Here is a 12,135-nt window from a genome sequence, read left to right as displayed (position 1 = left end):
ACAGATTCTGACTAAGAATCTGTCCTAGTAATATTTCAGAATTTCAAAGTATCAGCAATTTCATCAAGGCAGTGGTTTCAACCAAAGGCACAGGAAGCGACCCTTCTGCAATTTGGTGGACAATCATAATCTGAAAGCTTGCGGCCGTAACAGTACTATTTCTCCATTTTCAGCTAGGATAGTACTTTGACTGAAAGACACACATAGCCCATTTTCTACTTGGTAGGTCCTACAGAACTGGTCTTTTCCCTGACATAGCCTTAAGAATACAGAACCCACCTCTTATTATAATGATGCCACAGAGGGTAAATTAAATGAAATTTACTACATAGTGAATTAAATCATGCCTGAAGACTTCTCTCCATTACCTCTTACCTCTTCAAGTTGTTATTTGTTCCCCACAGTACTTTGACTGTGATGAAAATAAAGATGACAGCATTAGCGATGAGAATGATAGCTACAGGTAAAATGAATGACCACAACAATGGGCTCTCCTGATAGTTGCCATTTTTTGGAACTGCAAGCCAACATCTATTTAAAAAAAGAAATTATTTTACACCAGGGAACACATTTATTGCTGCTCTTTGCTATTAAAGAATTTAATGGATTTAGATCTGAAGAACTTTTTTAAAAGTTCAATGCCTCTTTTGTATCCCTTATCAATCAATAAGCAATTACTGAGTATGTACTATTTGCCAGGCACTGTTCTAGGTGCTGGAGATTTATTTTTTAGGTTTTTTTGGAAGGTAAATGGGGTTAAGTGGCTTGCCCAAGGCCACACAGCTAGGTAATTATTAAGTGTTTGAGACCGGATTTGAACCCAGGTACTCCTGACTCCAGGGCTGGTGCTTTATCCACTGTGCCACCTAGCCACCCCCAGTGCTGGAGATTTTTACATTTTGAGTTGGCTTTCTATAATTAGTACTTCTGAAAAGATAAAAATAATCTCCTTTTCTTCCTTATATCTCTAACATGAGTAGAATTCTTAGCAGATGTTGTAAGTTCTCTATCCAGATTGCTTCGTTCCAAAGTTGAGTAATAAAGAAATCACATTCCAGATATGTTTTGGGTCCAATTGCAACAGATAGAACAAAACTATGAAATAAACAAAAGTTTATTTTATGTACCCCTAGCCTCTACTTTTCCCCCAGCCCCTATTTCTTTATTAGAGTTATTCTCAGGATGAGATATTACAAACTCATAGAAATTTTAAACTTACAGGAAACTTTGAATTAATCAATTTTTTAACATTATGATGCACTTTACTTTGTCCCAAACACTGTGCTAATAACCTGGGATTCAAGTACAAAAGCCCCAAGGAGCTGAATATCAATGAGGATGGAGGAGACTAGAAACATATATATATATAGGGGAGTAGTGATCAAAAAAGTCCCAAATGATGAGTGAAATAGGATAGTTCATTGACAAGACATCCCCAAAAGCAACAGTATCATTGGAACCCTAGAACAAGAGGTAGAAAGGAGTAGGGAAGGGGTGTACACATTTTTTTTTGTTTTATAATTTTTGCAAGGCAATGGGATTAAGTGGCTTGCCCAAGATCACACAGGTAGGTAATTAAGTGTCTGAACCTGGATTTGAACTCAGATACTCCTGACTCCAGGGTTGGTGCTCAATCCACTTAGCCACCTAGTTGCCCCTGGTGCACACATTTTTAAGAGATGAATTCAAGTAATCAATTATTGCAAATGCTTCAAGAAATCACCTTTTTTTATCTTTTCCAATTTGCATGGAGTAAGTAAATTTCATTTCCCTTATTAATGGTAATATGGAGCATATTTTCATCTAATCTTTGATAGTTTGTCAATCTTTTGAAAACTGCTCATTTTCTTGGAGAATGAATCTTAGAATATATTTATTTTGTTTTGATGTATATTTTGTATATCAGACTTTTATCAATGATATTTGATGCTGCTTCCCACTATTTTTTCTAATTTTATTTTAATTTATTTATGCTAAATTAATTATATTAAATTTATTCTACTTATTTCATTATTAAAATTATATTTCATTTATTATATATCTCATTCACTTTATGCCTAGAATTCCATGCCTTCTTACCTCTACTAATAGAATGTATCTCTTCCTTGAAGTTGCATCTCAAATATCATCTTCTGCATAAAGCCTCCAAACCATCTCATATTTAAATATTTTTATGTATTCACATATCCTATGTATATGATCTATATATTTACATATGTACTTGTCTACCCCCATTAGAATGTAAGCTCTTTGCAAGTAGAGACTGATCCTTTAAATTTGTATCTCTAGTGCCCAGCAAGTTGTGGGATCTTAAATTGATCGATAGATTGTTCTTCTCTGTCCCTTCTATGATTAAAAATTCTTTTTCTATACACCATTGGGAAAAATCCCCGATTTCATTTATTTCCATTTTATATGATCTTTTATATTCAGATCATGTGTCCATTTTGAGTTCACATGTGTTGGAAAGTATTGATCTTAATCAATACTTAACTGCTGCCAAATTGTTCAAATTTTTAAGTGACTTTTATTAAAAAGGGGAGTAAATCCTCTCAATGAATCATGTTCTTGGGTTTATCAAATATTGGTCTACATTTTGAATTACTTCTATTCTTGTTTATCTAGAATTTTTGTTTTTCTTTAATCCATAACTTTTGTTGACAACTGCTTTACAATATTGTTTGATGACTGATAATACTGCTTCCCTCATTCATACTTTTTTCATCGTTTCCTTTGATATTCTAAAATCTTTTATCTTCCAATTTAATCTTATTGTTTTGTCTAGTTTTATAAGGTATCTAATAAAAAATTTAAAAAGCATGTCCAGTGCATTTAAACTAAGTAATTTTCAAATAATTAATTTATTCAATCTTTTCCCAACAAATTAAGTAAATTATCTGTTCCACAATTTCAATTTCAACACCAAAGAAAAGTTAAACATTAGAGGTCAACTTACATGTCCTCTTGTATGTATTCTGACTCCCCTTTTAGTGGGTAAATAATTCCCACTGTTAAAGACACTATTACAGCAGGTATTCCTGTTTGATAGAGATACTAAGAATTAGTTAATTACATAGGAGCAAGAATTAATCATATACACCAAAGGAAATCCTTCTAACCCTATATCAGAATCTTTTAAGTTAGCTAAAATACACACAATATTACTCTTTGCTCTATTGGAAATATGTGTTTATTACCCTTCCTACTTTGTGCTAGCATTGTACATCCAGAATTTATAATTAGCAATTTTCTTGCCCTAGGAAAAATAACATAAAATATGTCTTCAAATAAACTTTTTTTTCCAAAGAAAAATTCATGTGTGGGAGAAGGGAGTACATTGAATACTAAAGCCATGAGTCTGCTTCTGGAAAAACTGTGTAGAGAATTGGAAGGGTCAGGCCAGGGAGACACTTAGCTGTTTTAAAGCCACTGTGAGGAAGAAGCCTGTTATCTGCTGGCTTTGTCATTTATCTTCTAATTGCTACTAAAGAGTCACTAATTTCAATTTCTAATCTACCTTATAAAGGAATGAAAGTATAGAACCTCTATATATTTGTGTCCTTGTTCAAAATCCTTATCATTCCATTTTAGTTAAAGATCTTGGAGTACACATGATTGCCCATCCTCTCTTCCCCCCCATTTCCCAAATGCTTGTTTTGGGTAAGTCTATCTCTTTTGACTTTTTTGGTAACTCAGTCCATTTTTATATTTGTCAGTACTCAGTAGGTACCAATGCACCTGTTGTTTTGTTGTTCAACTGTTTCAGTCACATCTGACTCTTTGTGACTGCTTTGGGGGGGTTTCTTGACAAAGATATGTGAGTGCTTTGCCATTCCATCTCCTGCACATTTTACTGATGAGGGAATGGATACAGTTAAATGACTTGCCCAGATCACACAGCTAGGAAGTGTTTGAGGCCAGATTTGAACTCAGGAATATGAATCTTCTTGGAGCTTTAATCATAAAGCCCTTCAATGTACCTTGTGTCTAATTAAATTTACACCTAGATGTCAATAGAATAAATTTTCTTTTGTCAGTATATTTCAAATTATTTTCTTAGTGTCTCAGTCTCTTTTTAGTTTTGTTTTGAAATGTCCCCTTTACATGTTTAACAGGGTATAACTAAATTGCTTTAAATTCTGTTTTAATAAAATAAAAGTTAAAATGAACAGAGAAGACTTGATCATGATAAGTAATGGGTTGTTATTGTTTTCTTATGAGGATGTAAAAGAGTAACCTTGGACAGAAATAGAACAACACATATCACTTACCCCATCCAATTAGAGACAGAAAGAAAGTGAAATGTCGAGGGAGGGGCCTCAGTGCTCTAAGTAAAAGAAAACAGAGCTGTACAGCATTGAGTCCTGTCCAGGTAAATGTCGCTAACAGAAAATAATGCAGTAAGGCCGTCATCACTGTGCATATATGATTTTCTAGACGTTCAATATCATTTTGAGGGATCTCATTGTCATCTTCAGACCTCATGTCTCTTTTGATATTTTTATTAGAGTTTTCTATTCCAAAGAGGAAGAGGATGTTGAAAATCAGCATAGATGTGCAGAGACTCACAAATACCCAGGTAATTGAAGTCTTTCTTTGCTTCCTATTGAAAGAGAAGCCCAGTAAAATAACAAAGAAATGAAACATGATAAGAAAAACATTACCCTCCTATAATTCTTACCCTTAAGGAAAGGATTTGGGGAAAAAGAAAATATGTTGTGTTTTTCTTCATTCTCCAAAGGACACATAAGTTGAGATCTAATCTAATTAAATTGTGCTTACAAAGCCTGTGTGAGGAAGAATTCCAAATTGAAGTTGGAGTTTTCTGGGAGGAGGCAGGATGAGGGGAAGAGTGGAAAGACTGGTTAAAGGAGTGGTTAAAGGAAATGAAGTGGTTAAAGGAAAGAGTGGATAAAAGAAATGAATAGAGAATTTTTAAGGGATGAAATCCAGGTATCCATAACCATAAAAAAATAATCACAAATAATGTTTGGCCTTATTCCCATCAGATTGATTAAATTAACAAAAAAAAAGGAAAATAACAAATATTAGAGAAGCTATGGGAAAATGATGTATTAATGCACTATTGCTGGATTGGATGAATTGTAACTAAACTACAAAATATTACTAAATTCTATATAGTAGCTCTTCTCGTAGTAATAAATAACCAGAAACTAAGAGAATTCTTATGAATTTGGAATGCCTTAACAAAGTATAGTTTGTTTATTATGACTATATGTATGATTATAATAAAATTATAATACATTATAATAAAATATTATTGTACCAAAACAAATGATAGGAAAGGATAGTTCTACAGAAACCTGGGAAGACTTGTTTGAACTGATATAGAATGAAATCAGGAGAACCAGTACAATTTATACTAACAGAACAATATTACTGAACTACTGTGGAAAATTTAAGAACTTTGATCAATTGACTTGAATGATTCCAGAGTACTGACAATGAGGGATGATATTCACCTCCTTATTAAGAAGTTAATACCTAAACATGCAGAATTGGACATGGATTTTTGGACATGGCCAATGCAGGAATTTGTTTTGCTTAACTATGCATATTTGTTGCAAGAGTTTTGTTTTTCTAGGGTAAGGGAGAAGAGAGAAAAACTGAGTACTTGCTAATTGAAAAAAAAATTAAAAGAGATTTATTTTAGGGAAAATTGTGTGGTAATTAAAAAACTTCACAACTTTCCTAATACAATCTAGCTTGCTTTCTCTCTCCAATTTAATTCTGGGCTGAAGTCATTGTCCAAGCTCAGTGTCTATTAAAGGTATTTTATTTATCTAACTGCATATCACAATAGACTAAAATCTTTAGAGAAGTAGTTCGTGAATTTCTTGTTCTCAAGGACCCCTTTAAATTTTTAAACATTACTGAAGGTCCTTTCTCCTGAAGAGCTTTTTTACAAAATATGAGTTGTATCAATTGATATTTATTATGTTATATAAATAAAAATATCAGGATTATTTTAAAATTTTTGACATTTAAAACAAAAAATAATAGAAGTTATAAATACAACAAAATGCTACACTTTGAAAAGTCTAATAAAACTGATAAATTTTTAAATAATTTAATTAATAAAGGCAAAAAATCAAATCATAAAATAGAAAATAATGAGTTAAAACCAACAAAAAACCTAGAAGAAATACCAAAAAAAAATGATCATAACATTTTATGCACAGTTATGTACATAAACAACTGAGAACATAAAAGGAAAGAGAATATTTTCAAAAATATATAATTAGCTGCAAAAGAAATCCTAAAGACGAAAGCTCCTGGTCTTTAGATTCAGGAGAAATCTTATCAAAATTTTAAATAATCATACTTACAAATTATTCCAAAAATCTAAAAGAAAGTAATCTACCAGAATAGTTCTAATACCTAAACTAAGGAAGTATAAAACACAAATGGAAACCTATTAGACCAAAATCATTTCTGGCTATTGATTTTAAATTTTTAAACAAAATCTTGTCAAACAAATTATAGTGATTTATCTGAGAAATCATTTATTATAACCAAGTTGAATTTCTGTCACTTTCTTTCTGTCTCTAATTGAATGGGGTAAGGGATATGTGTTATTCTATTCCTGTCTGATGTTGCTCCTTTACATCCCCATAAGAAAACAATAACAACCCATTAACTTATCATGATCAACTTTTCAAGTAATGTGTTACTATGAATAAAACATGATGATAAAAATGCAGACAAAGAAGACTAGCACTTCTGGACCTCAAATTATGCTATAAGGCAGCAGTCATTAAAACCACCTAATGTTTGCTTAAAACTAGAGAGATAGGTCAATGGAAGAGACTAGATAATAGGAAGAATCAGAAACAATGGAAGTCAATAACTCAGTATAAATATGATTTACCTAGGAAAAAACTTTTTTATTTTATAAAAATTGCTAAGAAAACTGGGAAGTTTTATTATTTAGTCATGCCTGATTCCTTGTGACCCCATTTGGCAAAGATTCCTGGGCAAAGTTTACCATAGCCTTTTCCAGGTAATTTTACAGAGAGGAAACTGTTAAATGACTTGCCCAGGGTCACACAGCTAGTAGGTATATGAGGTCAGATCTGAACTCCAAAAGATGAATCTTCCAGACTCCAGATTCCACATTATAACTACTGTACCACCTACCTGGAAAGTAGTTTGGTAAAAATTGGGCTTAAATTCACCCCTTATACAAACCATATCACACAGTACTTTCTAAATGAATATATCACCTTAATATTAAAGATCATATTATAGAAAAATTGAAAAAGAAACAGATCATATACTTCTTATAGCTATGTTTGGGAGATATATTCTTAATAAAATAAGGGATATAAATAATTGTAAAAAGGTAAAATAAGTAACCTTGACTACATGAAACTGAAAGAATCTTGCAGAGACAAAATTAATATACCTAGGATAAGAAAGGAAATGGTAAAATGGGGGACCCCTTTTAATTAAACATTATATATAATATATATATTTATGTACATATGTCACAATAAGCATTTATACAAATAGATATAGATAAAACTAATAGCCATTCCCCAATAGAAAACTGGTCAAAAGTTATAAACAAATAACTCTCAAAATAAGAATTTCAAAATAATCACTACCCCACAATTCTCCAAATCATGAGAAATTCAAATTACAACCCCCCTGAGGTTCCACTTTCACATCATGCAAATTGTCAAGAATGGCAAAAAATGGCAATAATCAAATTTGAAAGTAGTTGTGGGATTAATTAATCCATTATTGATGGAATGTGAAATGGCACAACTATTTTGGAAAGCAATTTGGAATTATGCAAATGTCCATACCTTTTGAACCACAGACTCTATTATTGAACTTATGACTCCAAGGAAGCTATCAGTAAGAAAAAAGTTTTTTATACACTAAAATATTTATGGTGAATACAAAGAATTGGAAACAAAGTATATGCCCATCAATTGGAGCATAGGTTAGTAAATTTTGGTAGAGGAATTGTAATGGAATATTACTGGGCTATGAGAAATTATGAATGAAATGAATATATAAAAACATGAAAAGATTTACATGAATTGATGAAGAGTGAAGCAAGCAAAGCCAAGAAATAGAAACAATGACTTTTGTTGTTCAGTTATTTCAGGTATTCCAACTCTTTGTGACCCATTTAGAGTTTATTTGGGGTTTTTTTGCAAGAATATTCAAGTGGCTTGCCATTTCCCTCTCCCATTCATTTTAAGATGATGAAACTGAGGCAAACAGGGTTAAGTGATTTGCTTAGGGTCATACAGCTTATAAGTATCTGAGGTCTGATTTAAACTCAAGAAAATCAGTTTTCCTGATTCCTCTCTATTTACCTGCCACCCAGTTGCTGAGTTTTATCTTTAGCCTCTACTTGAAGCCTTCCATCTTGGAAAGACAAACTTAAGCTGAGACCTGGTAGGTATGCATTTCAAGAGCTTAACATATAATTTGCAAAATATAATGAGGGAATTTCCCCCTATCTATGTGGTATTAGAATATATTCAGGAAAAATCAGGTGAACATAGTAGATTTTCTTATGAGCAAGTCCTTTTCCCTCTTACCTGGTAACAATCTGAAATATAATTGTAAGAGCCAAACCAGTAATGGATAATCCACAACCAACGTGAGATATGATATTTAGAGATTCAGGATATTGGTAATTTTTATCAAAACTCTGGAAAATAATTGGAAAACTTACATTAATAAAACTTTCCCAAGTAACATTTATGAAAATTCAATTAATTTCAACTGCATTTAACCTGCATTCCTGTGTATAAATGGCTAGTTTTTCCATTTTCTTCTTTCCTTTTATGTTGTTCTAACACCATTATTAAAGTTCTCATCTGCCAAAGTTCTCATCTTTTCAAAGACGAGTTTTAACTACATCACAATTGTCCAATTATTCTGATCCAAGTAGACAGCCAAAGGTGACTAACTCAGATTTTTCTCTATCCAAATTTCTTTAGTCCGAGCTTGAGGCAGAGAAAGATGAGGAAACTTGGCATAGTAGTAAATAGACTACACCTGGGTCACTCCTGCTGATACTTGATAACTGTGATTATGGATAAGTCCCCTTTCAAATCTGAGCCTTATTTTTCATTATCTGCAAATAAAGATAATAATACCTGTAGTATTTGACTCACAGGTTTTTTTGAGATAAATGAGATAATTTATGTAAAGCAAATTATAGATCTTAAGAGTGCTTTAGAAGGTGTCACAAAAGTCTCTACAATTTTTAACTCTTTGAGGACACCTTGTAATAAATGACAATTATTATTTATTACTTGGGTCAAATTAACCTGCAGAATTCCCATTTTATTTTGTGATATATAAATATATAAAAATGAGGTACCTCTTCCTTAATGCAATCCACATAATTTGAAGTGAAGAACGGAAAGCAGTTTTCTTGATTATTCAATTGGAGCAGGGTATAAGCAAGATTGTCTGGAAACATTTTGGATGTGTGGAGGTACAACTCCTAAGAGTGATTTACACATATTTTTGGTGACATTTGCTACCAGAGATATGCATGTATTCTTGCTCATTAAATGGATTTGTTGGCTCAACAGTGAACTCTGATCTAAGACATTCTGTGGCACCTAGAGGTCTTTTAGGAAGCCTTCTGATAAGGAAATTTACAGACTTCTAAGGATAAATATGGTAAATTTACTCTAGGAAGTTATGCAGTGGGGTGTTGTCTAACGTCATGTCTGAGATAAGTTTTGTTATAGAAGTCTGAGTATCCAAGAATAAAGCAATAGAGTTTGTTTCACAGCCTTACATGTTAATATCTCTACGAGACCTGACTCTCATCAATGTTCAGATCCACACAGAGTTATTGCAAGTGATAAGGATGCTTTGTTAGAGCATCAAATTCTCTCTTTTCCAAATTTAGGGATGAAATTTAACAAAGACCTCTGAAGCTACTACATTTTTTGACCATTAAAATAGTCCATTTCAGTCAACTCACTTAGTCTCCCTAGGCCTCAGTTTCCTTACATGTAAAAAGAGGGAATAGAATTAGGTAGACTCTGAGGCCCTTCTAGCTCTATGATTATAATACTAAGTGACTACAATATTCTGAACTAGAGAGGATCATTTCTTCAGAGTCATACTTGCAGTGGTGGGAAAATTCAACATTCTGTGAGAAGCAGAAATTCACCCTACTCAATTCTATACAAAGTCAGCTTTCCAGGATGTGATGGAGACATTTCAAAATTTCCATAACCTATGATTTCATGAAAGCAGATACACCTTACCTATGACTTAGTAGATAAGATCTAGGGATACACAATAGGGAAGCGGCACGCCCAGGGTCACATGGATAAATGTCAGAGCAAATAGAACCATGGTTATTCTGACTTTAAGCTGTAACTCCATCTATTAAAAAATGCTATGCCACTCTTTAATTTACTGATGTTGCCATTTGGTCATTCAGTCATATCTAACTCTTTGTAACATCCCATTTAGGATTTTCTTGGCAAAGATACCCAAGGGGCTTGCCATTTCTCTGTCCAATTCATTTACAGATGAGGAACCTGAGGCAAAGTAAAGTGATGTGTCTAGGGTCACACAACTAGTAAGTGTCTGAGGCCAGTTTGAACTCAGAAAGATGCATTCTTCTGACTTTAGGCCCAGAACTCTATCTACTAAGCCACCTAACTGCCTCAATTTACTGATACTCATGATGTTATTATACTGATATGAATTAATCAATCTACGAAGAGGAGTTAAACTCCACTATGACAGTGAGACAGTTTCAATGAATCAAATTTGCAGAACGTGATTTTTTTTTTAAAAAAAGGAAGGGGTGGGGTGGCATGGTGAATTCTTACCATTAATACAGCAAAATTAGTGGTGTGATTACATTGGCATCCAAGGAACTTAGAGTTGTTGCTGGGTTTCTTTTTACATCCATAAGTGTCCCAGTCATTATTTGTAATGTTCCAAAAGACACAGGCATAGGAACGCAGATAAAATTGATACTCATTGTACTGCAGAAGAAATGGGGAACATAATGGGAAAAGGTGACCTTTGGAAATTAGGAAATTTGAAGTTGGAAGAGAGAAAATAAACTTGATGAAATGAATTGTTTGTATAAAGGTATTTTTAAAATATTCCTTACTTTAATTTTATTATTTGTTATTTAAATGAACATATAACATATACAACCCAGTAACATTTTATTAAAATGAAAAAGGAGAGGAAGCTTAACTTTTTTTGTGAAAGATTTTATTTATTTTGAATTTTATAATTTTCCCCCTAATTTTGCTTCCCTCCCCCGCCACAGAAAGCAGTCTGTTAGCCTTTACAACATTGTTTCCATGGTATACACTGATCTAAATTGAATATGTTGAGAGAAAAAAAAATAAAATATAAGAGATAGCAAGATTACTTAATAAGGTATAACAGGTTATTTTTTTTTAAATTAAAGGTAATAGTCTTTGGTCTTTGTTCAAACTCCACAATTCCTTCTCTGTATACAAATGGTATTCTCCATCACAGATAATCCAACATTGTGCCTGATTATTGCACTGATGGAATGAGTAAGTCCATTAAGTTTGATCATCACCCCTATGTTGCTGTTAAGGTGTACAATGTTGTTCTGGCTCTGCTCATTTCACTCAGCATCAGTTCATGCAAATCCTTCCAGGCTTCTCTGAATTTCCATCTCTCCTAGTTTCTAATAGAACAATAGTGTTCCATGACATACATATACCACAGTTTGTTAAGCCATTCCCCAATTGAAGAATATTTACTTAATTTCTAATTTTTTGCCACCACAAACAAAGCTGCTATGAATATTTTTATACAAGTGATGTTTTTACCCTTTTTCATAATCTCTTCAGGGTAAAGACCCAGCAGTGGTATTGCTGGATCAAAGGGCATGAGGAGGCTTAACTTAAATAAGTTTTGTGGTTGATTGATTTGACAAAGAATTTGGGAAGTGGGGTCAGAGAAAATCAAAAGGTGAAAATAGTTTAAATGAGTTTGCAGGATTTATCCATGGATTTTCAAAGATAGTTCTTCACATAGGTGGTAAAATGGTGATACTAGGCAAGTCACTTAACCTCCCTCAGTTACCACATCTGTAAAATGGGAATAATAATA

The 12,135-nt window shown here is 32.8% G+C and overlaps 1 protein-coding gene across 1 annotated transcript in view; it reads right to left on the bottom strand.

Moving 5' to 3' along the window:
* The window catches only part of ADGRG7 (adhesion G protein-coupled receptor G7), a 76,905-nt gene that overhangs the window by 15,820 nt on the left and 48,950 nt on the right, over nucleotides 1-12,135 (bottom strand). Inside the window, exons 10-14 of the mRNA XM_074210968.1 lie at nucleotides 10,860-11,018; nucleotides 8,586-8,698; nucleotides 4,272-4,603; nucleotides 2,957-3,038; nucleotides 376-531 (exon numbers count right to left, since the gene is read on the bottom strand). Of these exons, the coding sequence (XP_074067069.1) occupies nucleotides 376-531; nucleotides 2,957-3,038; nucleotides 4,272-4,603; nucleotides 8,586-8,698; nucleotides 10,860-11,018 (842 nt within the window). The remainder of the gene's footprint in view (nucleotides 1-375; nucleotides 532-2,956; nucleotides 3,039-4,271; nucleotides 4,604-8,585; nucleotides 8,699-10,859; nucleotides 11,019-12,135) is intronic.

The sequence above is a fragment of the Macrotis lagotis genome, chromosome 1 (genome assembly GCF_037893015.1).
Source record: "Macrotis lagotis isolate mMagLag1 chromosome 1, bilby.v1.9.chrom.fasta, whole genome shotgun sequence".
In the NCBI taxonomy this organism is placed as follows: Eukaryota; Metazoa; Chordata; class Mammalia; order Peramelemorphia; family Peramelidae; genus Macrotis; species Macrotis lagotis.
The sequence above is the reverse complement of the archived record's forward strand: the minus strand, read 5'-3'. Positions and strand labels throughout refer to the sequence as shown.